The sequence below is a fragment of the Mesoplodon densirostris genome, chromosome 18 (genome assembly GCF_025265405.1).
Source record: "Mesoplodon densirostris isolate mMesDen1 chromosome 18, mMesDen1 primary haplotype, whole genome shotgun sequence".
Classification (NCBI taxonomy): domain Eukaryota; kingdom Metazoa; phylum Chordata; class Mammalia; order Artiodactyla; family Ziphiidae; genus Mesoplodon; species Mesoplodon densirostris.
The window spans coordinates 11,747,836-11,770,241 of record NC_082678.1 but is presented as its reverse complement, the minus strand read 5'-3'; the positions used below and the strand labels follow the sequence as shown (position 1 = coordinate 11,770,241).

At 43.1% G+C, this 22,406-nt stretch overlaps 1 protein-coding gene, 1 non-coding gene and 1 pseudogene across 2 annotated transcripts in view; 2 read left to right on the top strand and 1 right to left on the bottom strand.

Moving 5' to 3' along the window:
* The window catches only part of TEX2 (testis expressed 2), a 110,707-nt gene that overhangs the window by 35,564 nt on the left and 52,737 nt on the right, over nt 1–22,406 (top strand). Inside the window, exon 2 of the mRNA XM_060081520.1 lies at nt 13,610–15,272. Coding sequence (XP_059937503.1) covers nt 13,635–15,272 — 1,638 coding nt within the window. The 5' untranslated portion in view covers nt 13,610–13,634. The remainder of the gene's footprint in view (nt 1–13,609; nt 15,273–22,406) is intronic.
* LOC132479411 (U5 spliceosomal RNA) lies at nt 3,050–3,174 on the bottom strand (annotated as a pseudogene).
* Nucleotides 11,853–11,925, top strand: TRNAG-CCC (transfer RNA glycine (anticodon CCC)). Its single transcript has one exon. It is a non-coding gene; the product is annotated as a tRNA-Gly (tRNA).

The window sequence follows — 22,406 nt, the reverse complement described above, 5'->3', positions numbered from 1 at the left end:
GATGTCTTCCTAAAGTTGACCATTGAAGACCTTAAGCAAGACTATTAGAAAGTCCTTATAAGTGGAAGTTTCACTCTGCCTATTGGAATACGTTTTTCTTACAGGGATGAATTGGTGGTCTGTGGTTAAAACTTGACTTCCTAACCATTTGGAATTTGACTTTAAAGTTTGACTTTAAGGGACTTTCCTGGCAGTCCAGTGGTTAAGACTCTGCATTTCCACTGCAGGGGGCTCAGGTTCGATGCCTAGTCGGGGAGCTAACATCCTGAATGCCTCGTGGCATGGCCAAAAAAACATTAAAAAAATAAAGGAAGTTTGACTTTAAAATTTAAGGAGTGATTGGTGAAATGTACACAGGCCCTCTCTTATGCAACTTCCTGAGAGTCTATAATTCTTTCAAAATAAAGTTTAAAAAAATTCAAGGAGTAGTAAAACTTTGGCTTCCTCCTGTAACTGAGTTTGACAACTCTGACTGGAAGGGCCGGTGGGAGGTGGGAGGGGGCAATATATGACAACTGACCCAAAGCCAAACAGTGGTTAGGAAACTGCTTTGTTGTTGATGTTGTTTTTTTGTTTTTTTGTTTTTTTTGCGGTATGCGGGCCTCTCACTGCTGTGGCCTCTCCCGTTGCGGAGCACAGGCTCCGGACGCGCAGGCTCAGTGGCCATGGCTCACGGGCCTAGCCTCTCCGCGGCATGTGGGATCTTCCCGGATCGGGGCACGAACCCGTGTCCCCTGCATCAGCAGGCGGACTCTCAACCACTGCGCCACCAGGGAAGCCCGTTGATGTTGTTTTTAATTTGGAAATAATCTCAAACTTTAAAATTGTTGTGGGAATTCCCTGGCAGTCCAGTGGTTAGGACTCCACGCTTTCACTAGGGCCTCAGTTCAATGCCTGGTTAGGGAAGTAAAATCCTGCAAGCCAAGCAGCATGGCAATCAATCAATCAATCAATCAATCAATGGTTGCAAAAATGAAAACTGAATAAGGAACACCATTTACTCTTTCTCAGATTCACCCCTTGTTAACCTTTGACCCCATGAGCTTTTGAAATGTGCTATTTTGTGACCCCAGCCACTACCCTCTGCTCAGCCTCCTTCTGGATTTTCAGCACGACAGTCTCCCAGGTAACAGGTACTCACTCACCTGAACAAAACTGTTTACACCCAGGTTTCAAACTTCTCAAGAACCTACAGTGGTTCTGTTTCCTAAGATTTAAATATAAATCCAGACACTTAGCCTTCAGAGTCTTTGAACAATTGATTCCCTGCCTCTAAACCCCAATATTAATCTTCCTCCCATGCTCCCCAGTACAGCCCTTCAGCTGTAGCTAACCTAATCTTTAGCGACTCTTGTTCTGTCTTGATTGACTCGTTTCCATCTCAGTGCCTTTCCTCGCGCTGATATTTCATGTCCGCCATATTATTTTGTTCACGTTTCTTCCTCGTAAGTCACATACATGACTTTTCTGCTTAAAAAAAAATTTCCCAGACTTCTTTACTCTATAAGCACCATCTGATTTGGGCATACCTGTCCTGAGTTTTCATTACTTTAGGGTTGTTTTGTTTTGTTTTGAACTTTCATATAGATGTCATCATACGACATCCATCTGTTGTCTCCTTGAGACCCCCCCACCCTGGCCCCCCGTGGATGGCATCGGCGTTATCTTTTATAAACCTCCGTAGGCCTCGTGTGGTTGTGCTGAAGGTATGACCTGGTTTTGAATGAGTTACTGTGAACTGTATTTGGATTTCATTACTGGAACCATCGATTATTATAGAAATCTATAAAGCAAAATTCTAATCATGTTGATGCTTTTGAACACCTTTTTCTTTCAGGGATGTGGCCCTCTTCCCAGGTGGGCCTTCCTCATGGCAGGTAAAAGGCCATGCAGTGGCTGCAGAGGGTGAAGCTGTTGTGTACTAGTAGTATAAACCTTTTCTTGTTTTCCTGGGCTGGAAGAGACTTTGAGCGGGGGTCTGGGAACCTAATAACTAATGGGAAAGGAGTTCCGAGTTTCTACCAGTCAAGGTCCAAGTACCTTGGGAGGCTTGTCTGTGCTGGTAGTAGAGTACTTTCTTTTCTTTTTCTTTTCTCTTTTTAAATGAAACTAAGCCTAGCACTAGCTCATTATTTACAATGTCAATATTGATTTTTGTTTGTGAGGTGGAGTATTAACAGATTAGAATGGCTGCTGGCAATTCTCACATGCTTCATTGACTTTAAATGAATCAAGGGATGGCTACTAAGATGTACTTGAGATTTTTAGGCTAAATCAGAACTTCCTACTATGGTTGTTTCCGACCAGATTCACCGTTTCCTCTGCAGCATCAAGGTGGAAAAAAATGAGCCTTGAGGCCCTTCTCTACTTTTCATAAAACCAAATGCTATTAAAAACTGCACAGATAAGAGGTGTTAAGACATCCTCTGCAATACAATGCGGCTTGACTCTTTTCCGCTGCCAAGAGATGTTTTTGAATTAAGACTATTGACCGACACAGCCCATGCTAGCAGACGGTGCCCATACATCATATGTCCAAGTGCAAGCTTGTTCAGAGACAGCAAATATCTAACGGGCCAAATCTTACAAAGATGAAGAGTTTTCACAGTGATTTTGAAGGAGTAGGGACGCTCCTGAGAAATGAGGCGTGTTCCTTCCAAACCAGGCTTGCCTCTTAAGGTGCAGTATTCCTGTGCTCTCTACATCTGGAGACACGTTTAATTTTCAGTCAAAGTTGCTTGCTTCCCTCCTCTTTTTCCTTCCTTCAGCACTTCCTCTAATCTAGTATATGCGTTAGAGATTAATAATAATCATGTTGATAATAATAATGATAAGGGCCACATTACTATTTGTTCTAATGTGGAAGGACCAAGAGGAGGAGTTGCTGATAAATGAGTGGCCTGAAAGGAGCTCTTTTCTCTTTTTATGTCTCTGTAGGACCCCGAGATTGAATTGTTTCAAATACAGCTAGAGGTAGCAAGGGCAGTTATTATTAGAAAATTAGTCCAAAAAACTCACAGAAAACAAACCTATCAGATTCAGAGAGGTTATTATATCTGAGCTAATAAATGCCAACATTGAGTCTTGAAATAGCTCTTCATTTTTTTTTCCTCCCCACATGAATCTTTAGTAAAAGGCAAAATATTCATTCGATTATGAAGAGAAGCACGAGTATGGATAGCTCTTCATTTTTCATGGTACAGTCTGATTTATTGTTGATTGGTTTTTCATGGACTAATTAATGATGATAACCTTTTTGAGTGACTAGAAATAAAATAAATTTCATGGATGTTTGGTATTCTAACCCTGACTCCACTGAGGTTGATAGGTTCGTGGAGTTCATGATAGGGAGGGAAGTTGGCTACTGGCTTCCTGTTGAGGCGTTTTGTTTTTTATGAGTTCAGATTAGATGGGAGCCATTGATTTGTTCCTTATTTTTAGACTGGATAGAATAGAATCCTTCATCAATGCTGGGGAGAGAAACCCTTATTAGAGGCTTTCTCTCTCCTTTTTTTTTTTCCACTTTCAAATTATTTGATTTATTCACTTAGGACTAGGTGATATCTGAGCTTCCCTTTCCATTGGAATATTCTGTGATTGAGTTTTGTTTATTTATTTATTTTCTTACTTAAAATTTTTTTTTTAAATTGGAGTATAATTGCTTTACAATGTTGTGTTAGTTTCTGCTGTACAATGAAGTGAATCGGCTATATGTATACATATATCCCCTCCCTCTTGGACCACCCCCCCATCCCACCCATCTAGGTCATCACAGAGCACCGAGCTGAGCTCCCTGTGCTATACAGCAGGTTCCCACTAGCTATCTATTTTACACATGGTAGTATATTTATCTCAAACCTAATCTCCCAGTTTGTCCCACCTTCCCCTCCTGCGTCCACATGTCCATTCTCTACGTCTGTGTCTCTATTCCTGCTCCTGCCCTGCAAATAGGTTCTTCTGTACCATTTTTCTAGATTACACACATATGTGTTAATATACAATATTTGTTTTTCTCTTTCTGACTTCACTCTGTATTATAGACTCTAGGTCCATCCACCTCACTACAAATAACTCAGTTTCATTTCTTTTTATGGCTGAGTAATATTCCATTGTATATATGTGGCACATCTTCTTCATCCATTCATCTGTCGATGGATACTTAGTCCACGTCCTGGCTGTTGTAAATAGTGCTGCAATGAACATTGTGTTACATGACTCTTTATGAATTATGGTTTTCTCAGGATATATGCCCAGTAGTGGGATTGCTGGGTTGTATGGTAGATTTATTTTTAGTTCTTTAAGGAACCTCCATACTGTTCTCCATAGTGGCTGTATCAGTTTATATTCCCACCAACAGTGCAAGAGGGTTCCCTTTTCTCCACACCCTCTCCAGCATTTATTATTATTGATGATGGCCATTCTGACTGGTGTGAGGTGATACCTCACTGTAGTTTTGATTTGCATTTCTCTAATAGTGATGTTGAGCACCTTTTCATGTGCCTCTTGGCCATCTGTATGTCTTTGTTGGTGAAATGTCTGTTTAGGTCTTCTGCCTATTTTTTAATTGGGTTGTTTGTTTTTTTGATGTTGAGCTCCATGAGCTGTTCGTATATTTTGGAGATTAATCCTTTGTCTGTTGCTTCGTTTACAAATATTTCCTCCCATTCTGAGGGTTGTCTTTTCGTCTTTATGGTTTCCTTTGCTGTGCAAAAGCTGTTAAGTTTAATTAGGTCCCAGTTGTTTATTTTTGTTTTTATTTTCATTACTCTGAAGAGGTGGGTCAAAAAAGATCTTTCTGTGGTTTATGTCAAAGAGTGTTTTTCCTGGGCTTCCCTGGTGGCGCAGTGGTTGAGAGTACGCCTGCCGATGCAGGGGACACGGGTTCATGCCCCGGTCTGGGAAGATCCCACATGCCGCGGAGCGGCTGGGCCCGTGGGCCACGGCCACTGAGCCTGTGCGTCTGGAGCCTGTGCTCCGCAACGGGAGAGGCCACAACAGTGAGAGGCCCGTGTATCGCAAAAAAAAAAAAAAAAAAAAAAGAGTGTTTTTCTTATGTTTTCCTCTAAGAGTTTTATAGTGTCCAGTCTTACATTTAGGTCTTTAATCCATTTGGAGTTTATTTTTGTGTATGGTGTTAGGTAGTGTTCTAATTTCATTCTTTTACATGTAGCTGTCCAGTTTTCCCAGCAGGCATCTTATTGAAGAGGCTGTCTTTCTCCATTGTATATCCTTGCCTCCTTTGTCATAAATTAAGTGACCATATGTGCGTGGGTTTATCTCTGGGCTTTCTGTCCTGTACCATTGATCTATATTTCTGTTTTTGTGCCAGTACCATACTGTCTTGATTACTGTAGCTTTGTAGTATAGTTTGAAGTCGGGGAGCCTGATTCCTCCAGCTCCATTTTTCTTTCTCAAGATTTCTTTGGCAATTCGGGGTCTTTTGTGTTTCCATACAAATTGTAAAATTTTTTGTTCTAATTCTGTGAAGAATGCCGTTGGTAGTTTGATAGGGATTGCATTGAATCTGTAGATTGCTTTGGGTAGTATAGTCATTTTCACAATACTGATTCTTCCAATACAAGAACTTGGTATATTTTTCCATCTGTTTATGTCACCTTTGATTTCTTTCATCGCTGTTTTATAGTTTTCTGAGTACAGGCCTTTTGCCTCCTTAGGTAGGGCTATTCCTAGATATTTTATTCTTTTTGTTGTGATGGTAAATCTGATTGTTTCCTTAATTTCTCTTTCTGATTTTTCGTTGTTAGTGTATAGGAATGCCAGAGATTTCTGTGCATTAATTTTGTATCCTGCAACCTTACCAAATTCATTGATTAGTTCTAGTAGTTTTCTGGTGGCATCTTTAGGTTTTTCTGCAAACAGTGACAGTTTTACTTCTTCTTTTCCAATTTGTATTCCTTTTATTTCTTTTTCTTCTCTGATTGCCGTGGCTAGGACTTCCAAAACTATGTTGAACAATAGTAGTGAGAGTGGACATCTGTGTCTTGTTCCTGATCTTAGTGGAAGTGCTTTCAGTTTTTCACCATTGAGAGTGATGTTTGGTGTGGGTTTGTCATATATGGCCTTTATTATGTTGAGATAGGTTCACTCTGTGCCCATTTACTGGAGAGTTTTTATCATAAATAGGTGTTGAGTTTTGTCAAAAGCTTTTTCTGCATCTACTGAGATGATCATATGGTTTTCATTCCTTAATTTGTTAATATGGTGTATCACGTTGATTGATTTGTGTATATTGAAGAATCCTTGCATTCCTGGGATAAATCCCACTTGTTCATCATGTATGATCTTTTTAATGTGTTGTTGGATTCTGTTTGCTAGTATTTTGTTGAGGATTTTTGCATCTATGTTCATCAGTGATGTTGGTCTGTGATTTTCTTTTTTTGTGATATCTTTGTCTGGTTTTGGTATCAGAGTGATGGTAGCCTCATAGAACGAATTTGGGAGTGTTCCTCCCTCTGCAATTTTTTTGGAAGAGTTTGAGAAGGATAGGTGTTAGCTCTTCTCTAAATGTTTGATAGAATTCACCTGTGAAGCCATCTGGTCTTGGACTTTTGTTTGCTGGAAATTTTTTTTTTTTCTTTTTTTTGCGGTACGCAGGCCTCTCACTGCTGTGGCCTCTCCCGTTGCAGAGCACAGGCTCCGGACGCGCAGGCTCAGCGGCCATGGCTCACGGGCCCAGCCGCTCCGGGGCATGTGGGATCCTCCCGGACCGGGGCACGAACCCGTGTCCCCTGCATCGGCAGGTGGACTCTCAACCACTGTGCCACCAGGGAAGTCCCTGCTGGAAAATTTTTAATTACAGTTTCAATTTCATTACTTGTGATAGGTCTGTTTATATTTTCTAATTCTTCCTGGTTGAGTCTTGGAAAATTGTACCTTTCCAAGAATTTGTCCATTTCTTCATGGTTGTCCATTTTATTGGCATATTGTTATTTGTAGTAGTCTCTTATAATCCTTTATATTTCTGTGGTGTCAGTTGTGATTCCTCCTTTTTCATTTCTAATTTTATTGATTTGCATCCTCTCCCTTTTTTCTTGATGAGTCTGGCTAAAGGTTTATCAATTTTGTTTATCTTCTCAAAGAACCAACTTTTAATTTTATTGATCTTTGTTACTGTTTTCTTCGTTTCTATTTCATTTATTTCTGCTCTGATCTTTATGATTTTTTTCCCTTCTACTGACTTTGGGTTTTCTTTGTTCTTCTTTCTCTGGTTGCTTTAGGTGTGAGGTTAGATTGTTTATTTGAGATTTTTCTTGTTTCTTGAGGTGAGATTGAATTGCTATAAACTTCCCCCTTAGAGCTGCCTTTGTTGTGTCCCATAGGTTTTGGGTTGTTGTGTTTTTGTTGTCATTTGTTTCTAGCTATTTTTTGATTTCCTCTTCCTTATTAGAGGCTTTCTCAATCTTAATGAGAGCTATGAACATCTTTACAAGGCATAGTAACTTTAACGGAGAGTTATAGTGAAGACTTTCATCAAGACCCATCTCCAGAACTGTTTGAGATATGCTGCTTCCTTGAAACATAACTGACTGAGGCTAAGGTTTGGAGAGAGTTTGGCTCTAAATAGCTTCCCCCCACCCCCCAAAAGTATGGGAGCGTAAATGAATACATTTGCATTTACAGTATTGTCTTAGAATATGACCACATGGTGCTATAAACACTAAACAACAGTGTGAGCTTTTTGAATAGAATTGTTTTAGTCAGCATGATAAGTAGTTCAAAATATTACATTATTTCATTCTAAAGTTTTGAATGGTGAAAATTTTTTTTTTTTTTTTTTGCGGTACGCGGGCCTCTCACTGTTGTGGCCTCTCCCGTTGCGGAGCACAGGCTCTGGACGCACAGGCTCAGCGGCCATGGCTCACGGGCCCAGCCGCTCCGTGGCATGTGGGATCTTCCCGGACCGGGGCACAAACCCGTGTACCCTGCATCGGCAGGCGGACTCTTAACCACTGCGCCACCAGGGAAGCCCGTGAAAAAATTTTTTAATTTTATTTTTAATTAAGGTAAAGTATACATAACATAAAATTTACCATCCTGTTTTTAAGCATGCAACTCAGTAGTGTTAAGTATATTCACATTGTTCTGCAACCGATCTACAGACCTTTTTCATCATACAAAACTCCATTAAAAAACAACTCCCTATTTTCTACTACCCCCAGCCCCTGGTAACTGCCATCCTACTTTCTGTTTATTTGAATTTGACTACTTTAGCTAGCTCACATAAGTGGAATCATACAGTATCCATTTTTTTGTGTGACTGGCTTACTTCACTTAGCTTAATGTCCTCGAAGCTCTCAGGTCTAAGTGAGGGCTGTTTTGCTTCTGGTTCATCTACTACCAGGTAGATAGATGTAGCCCTTTGGCATTCCATCTCATTGTGGAACAGTCTCCAGTTAACGGCTCCACCTCAGCCAGCCCTGAACTTTGATTTCTGCTCAGGAGATCCACAAGATGAAGGTTCCAATTTGCCAGAATCATCCAGTGTTTTGAGGTCAAGAGCGGCTTCTGTAGGGCTTATCCCTCTGGGGTTCTTAATTCCTTTTGGCCTGGTGGTTCCTTACTCAGTTGTTGAAGCTTCAGTGCTTTTCAGATTTTTAAAAAAATATGGATTTCATTGTTAGTTGTTTTCAGCAGAGTGGTGGACCTGATGATGGAGCCTGTATTCCCAGACACCAGACCTCCGGCTTCGGTTTGTCAACGTTGCCTCTGCCACCCCCATGCATTCTGAGGCTGGACGGGGTTAATCTTTAGCACCACTTTGCTCATGACCAAATCAGACTTTTTTTTTTTTTTTGCGGCACGCGGGCCTCTCACTGTTGTGGCCTCTACCGTTGCGGAGCACAGGCTCCGGACGCGCAGGCTCAGCGGCCATGGCTCACGGGCCCAGCCACTCCACGGCACGTGGGATCTTCCCGGACCGGGGCACGAACCCGTGTCCCCTGCATCGGCAGGCGGACTCTCAACCACTGCGCCACCAGGGAAGCCCCAAATCAGACTTCTGTTTAAACATATCTCTGGCAGAAAATCATCCTATATGACAATGTGAGCTATAGGCCCTCCCCTCACAAGACTCAAAATCAGTGTTAAAACCCACGGTCTTGTCCTGGTGGCTTTGGAAGAAGGAGACCTGCTGGGTGAGAAATGACCTTTTTCGACATTTCAATTCCTGAGGGCTTCAGATAAGGTTGTCCCCCCCTTTTTTTTTTGAGCCTGGTTATAATTGAATTAAGATAGCAAAGGGCAGGAGGCTACTTTTTTATGATACTAGCTTGACAGATGGATAACGAATTCTTATTTCCCAATCCTGCTAATCACATGCTAGCTGTCGAGAACTGAGCTTTTTGTTCCTGGTAGAGCTGTTCATGCCAGAACACGGAAGGCAGGTACCAAGGCCGGGACAAGCAATCATAATGAGTGTCCATGCCATTCTTGAGGAGACAGATTGCTGTGGTGGCAAAGACATCAGGACATGAGTGTCAAAAGCCTGTGTCTTGGGCTTCCCTGGTGGCACAGTGGTTGAGAGTCCGCCTGCCAATGCAGGGGACACGGGTTCGTTCCCCAGTCCGGGAAGATCCCACGTGCCGCGGAGCGGCTGGGCCCGTGAGCCATGGCCGCTGAGCCTGCGCGTCAGGAGCCTGTGCTCCGCAACGGTAAAGGCCACAGCAGTGAGAGGCCCGCGTACCGCAAAAAAAAAAAAGCCCGTGTCTAACCGTCTCCCCGTCCCCTCCTCATTCAGTGCTGTGTCCTTGGACCAACCACGTAAAGTTCCTGGACAACAGTCAGGTGCTTTTCCTCTTGATCTTGGCTGTCCTGCAGTGCTGTGACTGTGGGATGGTCAGTTTTACAGGCCCCAGCCGCCAGCCATTGAAGGATGGAGAGGAGGAGGCTTGGAGGACTCCCCAGGAGGAGGAAGGAGTGGCCACTTGATGGTTTGTCTAGAACCCAAACCAGGGACTCGAGTTCCAGGACACACAGTTATCCAGCAGTTTGGGTCCTAGAAGCAGTCTTTGTTTATCTGGTCTAACCCCCTCATTTGCAGATAAGCAAACAGAGCCCTAAGATTTTCTTATATTTAAAAAGTAGTAGTGCTGCTCTAGCCTCACATGGCATGTTTTAGTACAAAACTAGTGAGGTGGAGCTAGACTTTGGTCAGCATGGATGTGAGGGAGGTTACTCTAAACCTCTGAAGCCACTGCCTGAGCCCTGGAGAAAGACATTAGCCATGGTGAGCCAGACTACGTACTCCAGCTGTTTGCCTGGCACCTAGCTCTCTATGGGGCCCAGCTCAGGCCCAATTGGCTGACACAGACCTCTGCGGTCAGGCCACTCAAGATGGCTGTTCTCTTGCTCTCTGTACATCCCCAGCCCGACCTGCGCCTGCTTCACACACACTCTACTCACATGACTGACCTTCCTGCATGCTTGCCCCAGGCCCCAGTTAGTGATTGTTCTTATGAAAAGGGCGGTGAGGGGCACGCCCCACTGCTAGTTTCCCTGGTAACCAATGAGCAAACCTGACATAAGTTCCCCCTATAACTGGCTGTCTCCCGTTCCCCCTGTGAGTGAAGACTGCTGCCATGTCCTGCCCACCGCCCACCACCCAGGTGGGGTGTCGCTTCAGAACCTTGCTTCAGATAGATAAGCTTCCCCATCGTTAAACCATTGATGTCTCCGTAGCTGCCTCCAGGGTCTTTCTTCTGTCTTGAAGCGGGGTGAGCACAGGGCTGTAGGCCTGCAGGGTGCAGCCCAACAAGACCTGAAGACAGTCTAGTCAGAGATCAGCAGAGGTCCCTTTAACTGGCAAGCCAGGGGGCCCGACTATGTGTTGGAGGTTTGGGCAGATCGGCCCCTGATGGCCCTTCCTGGGCAGGTGCCAGCGCACTGTTCTCCAGGACCCAGGCTGCTGAGACCACAGGCTCCTGGACACACTGCTGTTTGGCCCTGTGGCCCTGGACTGGGCCTGACTCTGCCTGTGGACCCCCAGGCCATCCCACCCTCAACTATAAAAGAGCCTCTCCACTCTTGCCTTGCTCCTCAGAGGACTGACTCACACTGTTCAGCCCCCCAGTCATGCTCTCTGTATGTGCACCTGTGCCCAACTGTGACTGCACTTTTACTACCAGTGAAGCAGCCTCAGAGCAGCAGAGCCTTTCAGATCATCCTTAATGTTATTAAAGCAATTTAAATAAAGCTGATTTTTCAGCCTATTGAGGATTATCAAATACCAGACTTTTAAAATTACCTCTGTAATTTTCTTTTAAAATTACCCTTATAAAAGCGGGTGACAGTAAAGTGAAATATGTGTGTTGCGCTTGGTATTTTTCTTCTCACTAAGCCAACAAACCTGTTGGCTTTGAGATAACAGGGAAGGATTGTCCTGGACCCGAGGCTGTGTCTTTCTAGCTTGCCGCCAGCTCCTGGATTTAAATTGCTTTGTCTGATTGATTGAGATCATTCCCTTTTCTTGGATCCAATGGGGATAGGAGAGCCTGAGGGTCATGAATGAGCTTGGGCAAAACTCTGTTGAAAAATTTTTATGAAAGTAATTTCTCTCAAGTGTTGATACTGAAAATGTGTTGTTTCAGATGTGTCCTTGTTGTGACTGGGCCCTTGAACTGTAATTCTTGTCATCGCTGGGTTATTTCCTGTTTCTAGGAAATAGTTTTTCTTGCCCACCCGCCCCAGGTCCCCCCCCCACCATCCCCTCAACACACACACAGGTTTACCTTTTCTCTTGTTGGTAGTATCAGTTGCTAGCATTTTGAACATGAGTATTTGGTGGAAGACTTAACTATAGGAGTTTTTCAAATTAAAGAAACAAGCAAGGGACTTCCCTGGTGGTCCAGTGGCTAAGACTCTGCACTCCCAATGCAGGGGGCCCAGGTTCGAGCCCTGGTCAGGGAACTAGGTCCCACATGCCGCAACTAAAGATCCCACATGCTGCTACGAAGATCCTGCGTGCCACAACTAAGACCCGGCACAGCCAAATAAATAAATAAATAAATAAATAAGTATTTTTAAAAAGAAAAGAAAAAAAAGAAACAAGCAAGCAACATAATGTTGATTGTCTATGGCAGACTACTTGTGTGAGTATATCAGATTGGGTTGTGTACCATCACCTGTAAACATAAACGTAGGGCTTTAGATTTGGAAAGGACTCTTGGTGCCTCGTTTAACAGATGAAGATTCTGAGACCCGTAGAGGTCTTGGCTTGTTCAAGGTCCCACAGAATCAGCTGGAAAAGGAGCAAGTATCAGAAGCCCTATTTCCTGGTCCCAAGGCTGCTCTTTCCTCTCTCGCATGATGCCTCTCTTGTACTGGTGGTCTCCCCCCGCTCTCCAATACCCACCCTCCATCCTGGACAGGGAGAATAGACCCATGTGTCAGGACACACCATGCCTGTGCTCATCTTCATGCCTTTGTCCCTTCTTTCTAGTCACACCCATTTAGCCACAACCTACCCCTCAGTTTAAAAGAGCGAGCGGGTGTCCTACCGTCCACCCTGCTCTCACCCTCCTCAGAATGCCTGAAGGTCACTCCTCAAGTGCTTTTTAGCTCCTTTGATGGGGTTTCTTTCCAGATTGTGTTCATTTCCCTCTTGTAGGACCTGTCATGATGCCTTGTTCCCAATAAATGGGCTGTAAGTGAATAGGGGGAGATGTAATGCACTGGGTGTCACAGGGTGCGCTTGGCTTCTTTTGTTTTTCTGCCCAGCTTTTCAGGTGTGTTTTCTCTCCAGCAACTAAGCTCCTGAAGGGCAGAAAGCATAGCCTCCATGTCTCTCGCCCTAGCTCTTAGCAGAGTTCTCAGTTGGTGGTGGGTTGCAGCATTGAGACTTCATTTTCCTGCCCTTTGATTCTTGGATTCAGTTTAAAATACAAGTTTGCTTTATCTTGAAGCCTCAGAAAATGGCCATGTCTTCGTGGCTGCCTAAATACTCTGGCCTTAGGGTACCTACCATTTGGGGAATAAAGAAGCCGACAGATCACAGCAGTTAGTTTGCAGATTTCCCTTACCACCCTTGGATACTTTGCTCCATATATGCAGTGGCAAGATATATGAGAATTGGTGGGAGACGCCAAAGAATTGTTAGGATTGCTGTGAAAATTGCAATGAAAGCAGTAACCCTCCAGAATTAGCTTTTTATAGCTGGAAAACCACTGGTGAAATTTTTATTCCAAGATCCTCAAAATCGCCAGGATGCTGCATTTTATCCTGTTGGACTTCTGAAGTAATACTGGTAGCAACTGTTGTGCAGGTCTTTCAAGCCTTGCAATATAGAATTCCTGATAGAAATGAGCCAGTTAAGAGGGAGGAAACGATGAGTTAGATGTTGTGAAGGAAAACAGATTGTATGGGGTTTATAACACTTGTTTGTAGTTTGCTCATAAAAGAGAATGCCTAACTGGAATTTATCTGATGAAAAGTAAACCATTAAACCTGCTCAAGTAAAAACAGTGGCCATCTGCCAAGTAAAAGCATAATCACCATTTAGAAGTGAGCTTCATCTGCATTCCTGTCCACACACGACAGCGTGTCCCGTGGAGAAACCGCTTTCTGACTTCTGGTTTTCTCGCTGTTTTCACAGAGCCTGAGCCCTTGTGAAGCCGGCGATGACAAGTCTGAATGGTCGCCATGCCGAAAAAACCATTGACATGCCAAAACCGTCAGCCCCCAGAGTACACGTGCAGAGGTCCGTGTCCCGAGACACTATCGCCATCCACTTCTTGGCATCCGGGGAGGAGGAGGAGGAAGAGGAGGAGGAGTTCAGGGAGTACCTGGAGGAGGGGCTGGACGACCAAAGCATTGTAACGGGGCTCGAAGCCAAGGAAGACCTCTATCTTGAGCCCCGTGGTGGCCATGACCCCTCTGGCCCTGGCGCCCAGCTCATCCTGGCAGATGGACTGTCCGTGTCCCCTGCCATCTTGCCCGTCTCTGAGAACACTGCAAAGCTGCTGGAGCCCCCTCCTGCAGCAGCACAAGTATTAAGCACGGTGCCATTGGCTCTGTCCCCGGGCTCGTCTTCGTCGGGGCCCTTAGCTAGCTCTCCCAGCGTGTCGTCCCTTTCTGAGCAGAAAACCAGTTCTTCCTCCCCGCTGTCCTCACCTTCCAGGTCTCCCATCCTCCCACCCAGTGCCTCGTCCTCCACCCTTTCCAGCGCAAAGCCCTTCATGAGCCTCGTGAAGTCCCTGTCGACCGAGGTGGAGCCAAAAGAATCCCCCCACCCCCCACGGCACCGGCACTTGATGAAGACGTTAGTCAAGTCTCTGTCCACCGACACCTCCAGGCAGGAGTCAGATAACGTGTCGTACAAGCCACCCGACTCCAAGCTGAATTTGCACCTGTTCAAGCAGTTCACGCAGCCACGAAACACAGGTGGAGATTCCAAAACTGCACCCTCTTCCCCTCTGACGTCGCCTTCCGATACACGCTCCTTTTTTAAAGTGCCCGAAATGGAGGCGAAAATCGAAGACACTAAGCGACGCCTTTCCGAAGTCATATATGACCCTTTTCAGCTTTTTAGTAAAATTATAGGGGAAGAAAGTGGCAGCCATAGGCCCAAAGCCTTATCTTCAAGTGCTTCAGAGCTCTCCAATCTGTCCAGCCTGAACGGTCACTTGGAAAGCAATAACAACTACAGCATCAAGGAGGAGGAGTGTGACTCCGAGGGAGAGGGCTTGGGGAGCGACCCCGGCGTCCCCGGGAGTGACCATCCCCAGTCCTCCGAGGACCCCGCGAGAGAGGCACAACCGAAGAGTTCTCAGGGGAGCAGTCTGAAGGAGGTAGGCCTGAAGACCAGCTCTCTGGTTCTTGAGAGATGCTCTCTGTCTGCCTTGGTGAGCAAAGAAGATGAAGAGTTTTGCGAACTGTACACTGAGGACTTTGATTTGGAAGCGGAAGGAGACAGTAAAGTTGAGAGGCTCTCAGAAGTCCCTCTCAAGCCAGAGGTGCTGGCGGACGATGGCACGGCTCTGGACAGTGACCACGAGGTGGACTCGGCCATGCAGCACCCCGAATTGCCCGTGAAGATGCTGGGCTTCTTTGTCATGTGTGTCTATGCGTACCTCATCCTCCCCCTCCCCCAGTACGTGAGTGGACTCTTTCTGGGCATTGGCCTTGGATTCATGACTGCAGTTTGCGTGATTTGGTTTTTTACACCACCAAGTGCTCCTAAATATCACAGATTACATAAAAATCTACAACACTGGAACCCGAGGTCTCTGGATATCAAAGAACCTGAGATACTGAAGGTAAGCCTCTCCGCAGTAGCCGGCTGGCATCCAGCCTCATTTTAGATCTGACTTTATTCTTTTAGTTCATTGTCACAGGTTTTTGCCCAAGCAGTGTTTTTAAGACTTTGGGATCTGTTCATTCTCCAGGCACCCAAGAGACTTGTTTGGTAAACCTCATTCTAGTTCAGGTTTTGCCAGTTCACCATGTGGTTTTTCAAGGCTCTCCATGGCTCTGGAGAGTAGCGTTTCCATCCAGTTTCCATTCCGGTCTCTCTCTGTAAAGTTGCCAGGGATTTGCTACTTGCTCAGGATTCGTTATAGCTGAGTCTGTTAGGATTAAATATCCTTGAGACCTCGGAGCAGGGTTAAATACTCCTGGAATGCAAGAGAAGGGACGGAGGAAGAGAAGGCAGACTAACGTCAGGGGTGGGCCACTGCTGGCACTGCTCTGTGCTCTGTGCACAGTGGGGTCTGGGCTCGAGAAGGAGGCATCACCTTCCCGTGCACGTCAGATCTCAGGATTCGGGCCTCCTGAGGGGCGCCCGAGGCAAACCACTAGGGTGCAGAAAGAAACTACTAGAACTTCCATTTTGTTTATTTCTGCATATTTAAAAAGTTTCTGGTTGTTGTGTGTTTCACAGTATATACCATATAGAAGTACAGCTGTAGCTTGTATAGGTCATAAGTCATAGGCACATACACACTTCTTTGTATATATATTTTTTAATTTTGGTAAAATACACCTAACAGAATTTACCATCTTAACCATTTTTAAGTGTACAGTTCAGCGGTACTATACTTAATATTCATTCACATTGTTGTACAGCCATCACTACCATCCAGCTTGTAAAACTGAAACTCTGAACCCATTAAACAATAACTCCCTATTTTCCGCTCTGCCTAGCTCCTGGTAACCACCGTTTTATTTTCTGTTTTTTTTTTTTTATTTTGAATACTCGAAGTATGTCATATTAGTGGAATCACACAGTATTTGTCTTTTTGTGACTGTCTTGTTTCGCTTGGAATAATGTCCACAAGGTTCTTACCTGTTGTAGCCTATTGCAGAATTTTGTTCCTTTTTAAAGGCTGAATAATATTCCATTGTATGTCTATACTTACTACATTTTGCTTGTCCATTCATCTGTTGGTGGACACTGGGTTGTTTCCGCATTTTTGCTATTGTGAGTAATGCTGCTATGAACGTGGGTGTATAAACAGGTTTTCAAGACCCTGCTTTCAATTCTTTGGGGTATGTACCCAGAAGTGAAATTGATGGATCATATGGTAATTTAATTTTGATATTTTGAGGAACTGCCATACTATTTTCCACCGTGGATGTACCATTTTACATTCCCACCAATAGTGTACGAGGATTCCAGTTTCTCCACATCCTTGCCAACACTTGTTATTTTCTGTTTTTTTGATAATTTTTTTATAATTCAAAGCTTGTTTGGTTTCTCTGTTAATAGGTTTGTCCTCCTCTCTGTCTAAATGAGTGCTCAAAAAATGGCACCATGATCTCTATTTATTACAACACAAAAACGAAAACAAAAACCCCACAACAAAACAAGGGGAAGAACTCTCAGGGTCCAAAATACTGTTTGTCTTGTTTTGTTTTTTAATTTCATAACCTTTTTTCCTTATTTAAAAAAAAAGCACTATCAATGTTTAAAAAAACCACAGAAAACCCAAAGGAAATAGATACTCTTTATCACACTAGTGGGAAGGAATTATAGTTAATATATAATATATACATATATGTACATATATATTTGGTATATATCCTTGTTTTTTCCTACATTTCTGCATGTATGAGTACATATATCATACACATTCACACTCATGCACTCTTTTTGTTTTGATTTAATGGGATCATGTACAGGCGTATCTCAGAGATATTGCAGGTTTGGTTCCAGAGCACCACAATAAAGCAAAATATTGCAGTAAGGGAGTCACACGAATTTTTGGTTTCCCAGTGCATATAAAAGTTATGTTTACACTGTACTGTCCTCTGTTAAGTGTGCAATAGCATTCTGTCTAAAAAAACAGTATATATATCTTAATTTAAAAATACTTCATTGCTACACAATATTATAAATAAACTATACTTCAATAAAATAAGTTTTTTTAAAAAGTTATTGCTAAAAAATGTTAACCATCACCTGACAATGCCGGGTTGCCACAGACCTTCAATTTGCAAGAAATACAACATCAATGAAGCTTAGTAAAGCAAAACACAATAAAATGAGGTATGCCTGTGTTTTGCAGTTCAATTTTTTTTTTTCCCTTTCACATGGCAATATGTTATGAGACTGTTTCTTTTTTAAGAGAAGCTGGTGCTGAATCTTGAGGCTATGGCACACTTAAGCTTAGCATTAATATAAGAAGTGGAGCAAAAGTGACTCATTATGCATGGTTGCTAAACTTTTTTGATAGGGTGGTGCCGTGACTACCTGAATTACATGCCCTCTAAGGAAGTTAGCGCTAACTTTAGCAAAGAAAAATGGTACTTACATTAACTCAGTGCCTAATGACTGACTGCAGTATTCAGTTTAAACTAGTTCGAGCTCTTAATTGTCTTGGGAAGATTTTACTTTTAATCCAGTCAATCTTTAATGCTGAGTCCAGTTTACTAAGTAATCTACTGATTAATCAGGAACTTACTACCTACACAGAGGATGACAAAGTTATAGCACAGTGTGGTTGTTTTGATCTGATCATTGAAACAGTAAAGGCAGCACTACGATGCTGAGCACCAGCAGAGGGCTGAGCGTTGGGTATATTATCTCATTTAATCCTCATCACAGCCCTTTTCAGTTAAGTTGTGTGCTCATGAGGACATGAAGGCACAGAGAGGGAAGTTACTTGCCCAAGGTCACGTAGCTAGTGAATAGGGGAGCCATGCAGGACTGACTCTTTTTCCTTCCTTCCTTTCTTTCTTTCTTTCTTTCTTTCTTTTTCTTTCTTTCTTTCTTTCTTTTCTTTAAGGAAGGTGTTTCTCCCTTGATGCCTGGGATAAATGTTTTTTTGTTTGTTTCTTTTTTTAATAAATTTATTTATCTTTGGCTGGTTTGGGTCTTTGTTGCTGCACGTGGGCTTTTCCCTAGTTGCGGCGAGTGGGGGGCTGCTCTTCATTGTGGTACGTAGGCTTCTCATTGCGGTGGCTTCTCTTGTTGTGGAGCATGGGGTCTAGGCGCATGGGCTTCAGTAGTTGTGGCATGCGGGCTCAGTAGTTGTGGCTCACGGGCTCTAGAGCGCAGGTTCAGTAGTTGTGGCGCACGGGCTTAGTTGCTCCACGGCATTTGGGATCTTCCCGGACGAGGGCTCGAACCCATGTCTCCTGCATTGGCAGGCGGATTCTTAACCACTGCACCATCAGGGAAGTCCCGGGCCTTGGTTTCTGTATAAAACGGTTCTGTGAACCTGTTTCTGGGGGGAGTTGAAAGAGTCACTTTTTGAGTATGGCTTGATTCCAGGGATTCGTCAGCTGGTTTGAGTTATTTTCTGTGCATCTGATGCTATTTAGTTGGTTTTTTATAAGGGTTATGATGCAATTCTTGAGGGCAGGTATGGAAAAATAATTTAAACATTCACTGATACAGGAAGCTGTAAAACCTCACTCTGTGATAAAACTCTCTAGTACAGAGGCCTAGCCTCTTGATCCTGCATACTTCCTGCCCTAAGTAGACTACATCTGGAAGCCCATAAACCAGTCAGGCGGGGAGCTTGGTGCTCGGGACTGTTTTAGGAGACCATGTGGTTTTAAACCTCTGAACCATATAAGTTCTCATCGATGGGCCCAGGCAGTCCTTGCAGCCTGGACTGAGAGTCTGGTTCCTTTATTGGCTTCATAAACAATTCAAGAAGCGTTGCAGGTTTTTTTTTTTTTTTTTTTTTTTTTTTGATGTGCCTTCACATGACAAGGAAAGGGGGGAGAAAAGTAAAGCTTTTCTGTACTTTATCCAGGTGATTTTATTATTCCATCCATACTGCAGACATTTGTGTTTACAAATGACACTGCAGCAGTGATGAGTGTGGGCTGGTGAGCCAAAAAGACTACTTTGCAGCCAAGTAGTAACTCTTCTCAAAGACTGCTGTGGGGGTGGTTAGGCCTCATGGTATCCTACCACTTCCCCACTAACCCCACCAATCAGCAGCTCTACTGTCTGGAATAGAAGCTGTCAAAGCCTCTGTGAGGCCAAAGAGCTGTCACAAAGTCCACAGAATAACTCTCAGAACCTTCTCCAAAGCCTGCTTGTTCTTAATGATGGGAATTCATAGCTAATACGAAGCAGCAATTAGGAGAAAGATGTTGCCACCTGCATTCATAATGTGACATGTGAATGCATGAAAGCCGGGGGAAGACCAGAATGTTAGGAGAAGCTAATGGGACTTACAGCATGGGGGTCTGGGTAAGTTAGCTCCTGGCAGGGCCTTGTGTGTGCCACTGAGTCCAAGGGCGGCATTGTGAGCAACACCCCTAGGTGGTAACCTTCCGGGGGTTTTACTTTGGGTGACTAGCTAGATACCCTGAACTAGGGACCCTGGGAAAGAATGGGAGAATGAGGCATTTAGAGTCAGCATATTGCACTTGGGATGTTTGCCTTGCTGAGTGTTCTTAAGCAAGTTGGATGCTCTTTCTTTTCCAAGAATGTACTTGTCACATGACCAGGAGTATACAGTCAGTCTCCATATCCTCAGGTTCCCTGTCCCCGTACTCAACCAGCTGCGGATGAAAAAAATTTGGAAAAAAATTCCAGAAAGTTTCAAAAAGCAAAACTTGAATTTGCTGCATGCTGGCAACTATTTGCATAGCGTTTACATTGTATTTACAACCATTTACATAGCATTTACACTGTCTTAGGTGTTATAAGTAATCTAGACATGATTTAAAGTATATGGGGTGGAGGCACTTCGCTGGTCCAGTGGGTAGACTGCATGCTGTCAATGCAGGGGGCCCGGGTTTGCTCCCTAGTTGGGGAACTAGATCCCCCATGCATGCTGCAACTAAGCCCGCATGCTGCAACGAAGATCCTGCATGCCGCAACTAAGGCCCAGTGCAGCCTAAATAAATAAATAAATAAATATTTAAAAAATAATAAAGTATATGGGGGAAGGGTGTGCATAGGTTATATGCAAATACTACACCATTTTATATGAGGGGCTTGAGCATCTGTGGATTTTGGTATCTGGGGGGGTCTTGGAACCAGACCCCCTTGGATGCTGAGGCATGATTGTATTTAATTCAGTGCCGTTACTGCACACTAAGTTTCCACATGTCTATAATGAGAAGCTTCCTGAAGATTTCAAAAGGTTCTTGGGTTTATGTTTGAGTGTATGACATGTAATTTTGAGTTATATTCATGAGTAAATTCTTTATCTCAGACTTATAAACCACCTGCAGAACACAGCAGTAGGGTGTTGGTTTCAGGAGTGATGATGTGTCTCTTTTTGAAAGATATGGCCTAGAAGGTTGACTAATATTACATTTACACCATTGCAAAACTAACAAATTAATTTTGGAGAACCTTTTTTCCTTAGGTCATGTCATATTTAGATATTTAATAAGAAGGATAGGTTTTTTATAATAATTGCATTCCCTAAATACAGGCTGTGGTTTTGACATATAAAAGAATACTTTTTAGGGAGAACATTATCAATTTTGAGAAGAAATTCTAACTTGTAAATTTAGTCTCAGTTTCATGCAATTCTTTCTTTTCAGAAATCAGAGTGAGCAAACTTTAAGGCAAAAACAGCCTCGTTACATATAGCCAAAAGAGACTCACTGCATACAGCCAAAAAAGGTTGCTCTTTTTTGGTCTCTTATAATCCTTAATACAATGAGTACAAGAAATAAAAAAAAGTATTTCTTTCCACGTTGTACTTAACTGAAAATATCCTGCCCTTCTAATGGGTCACTTAAGTTTCTGTGTTTGGCATTTATAATCATGGCTATTTCCCAGTGCCCCTTGTTGCTTAGGGGAGTTTGTTGGGTGAGGTGTTTCAGTGCAGACACTCTCACTTGCAGGCAGGTACCCCATGTTTTGAGTTGGTTGGAGAAGCAACTGTGGGGAAAATGCTTCCTGAATTACACAGGAACAATGGTAAGGATGTCAGGCGGCCCCAGCATGATTTTTTTTCATCTTTAATTTTTTAATGTTTTATTGTAGGGGATTTCAAGTATACACAAAAGTAGAGAGAAAAGTATAATGAATCCCCATGTATCCAATACCCAGCTTCAACAATTATCAACATTTTGCCAGTTTTCCTCTTAACCTATTAACTTACGGCATGGCTGAACCATAATTCTGGTCCACCTATAGGTAACTGCAGTTTGTAGCATCATTTCCTTGGGAAAATGCATCGTGAATTGCAGCTAGCTATTGGAGGACCATCCTTTCTGGTTTTGTTCCAGGTGTCATCTATGGAGTGAAGAGAGAGGCTGTGAGCATTGTGGGTCTGAGATTTCTCAAATCATGTTTTTTTTGAAAAGTAAGGTATTAATCATGAAAAAATATCAATGCTATATACCTTTTCGCTTCTAAATTTTATATGTAACGTATAAAGAAGATACAAAATCCATCGAAGATTGTTCTTATTGTGCAATAATTAGCCTTTAGTTTGCCATCCCCCCAAAGACAAGGAGATTGTAAGCAAGATGGCCCCAGGGCATGAGCATGTTGTTGTGCTGATGCCCCAGCGGCTCTTGTGAACTCTCTGATTCATTCTGTTTCTCCTTTCAGTGATCTCCAAAATGGGTTGCTGAAGGCAGGATCCAAGAAGAAAATATTAAAGTTTCTTTTTGTGTATATTTTTACTCTTTTTATCTATAAGAACGTAAATAAGCCTTGCTAATATTTAACATACAGATGACCATATGTTGACCTTTGGTCAAAATCCATGGAAATTATCAAGAAGACTGTTTGAAATACGGATTTACATCCATTATCATTAACAGTGAGCCTCACCCTAAGTATATATATTGAGCCTTGATGTGTCAGCTGAAGACAGTACAAAGCTGTCAGAAAGCCATAACTAAAAGTTAGTGAAAAGGCTAATTATTTCATTTTTTGCTCTTTATTTCTATTTTTTAATTATTATAAAAGCTGTATTATATTAGAACATGTATATAATTTATAAGTAAATGTCTAC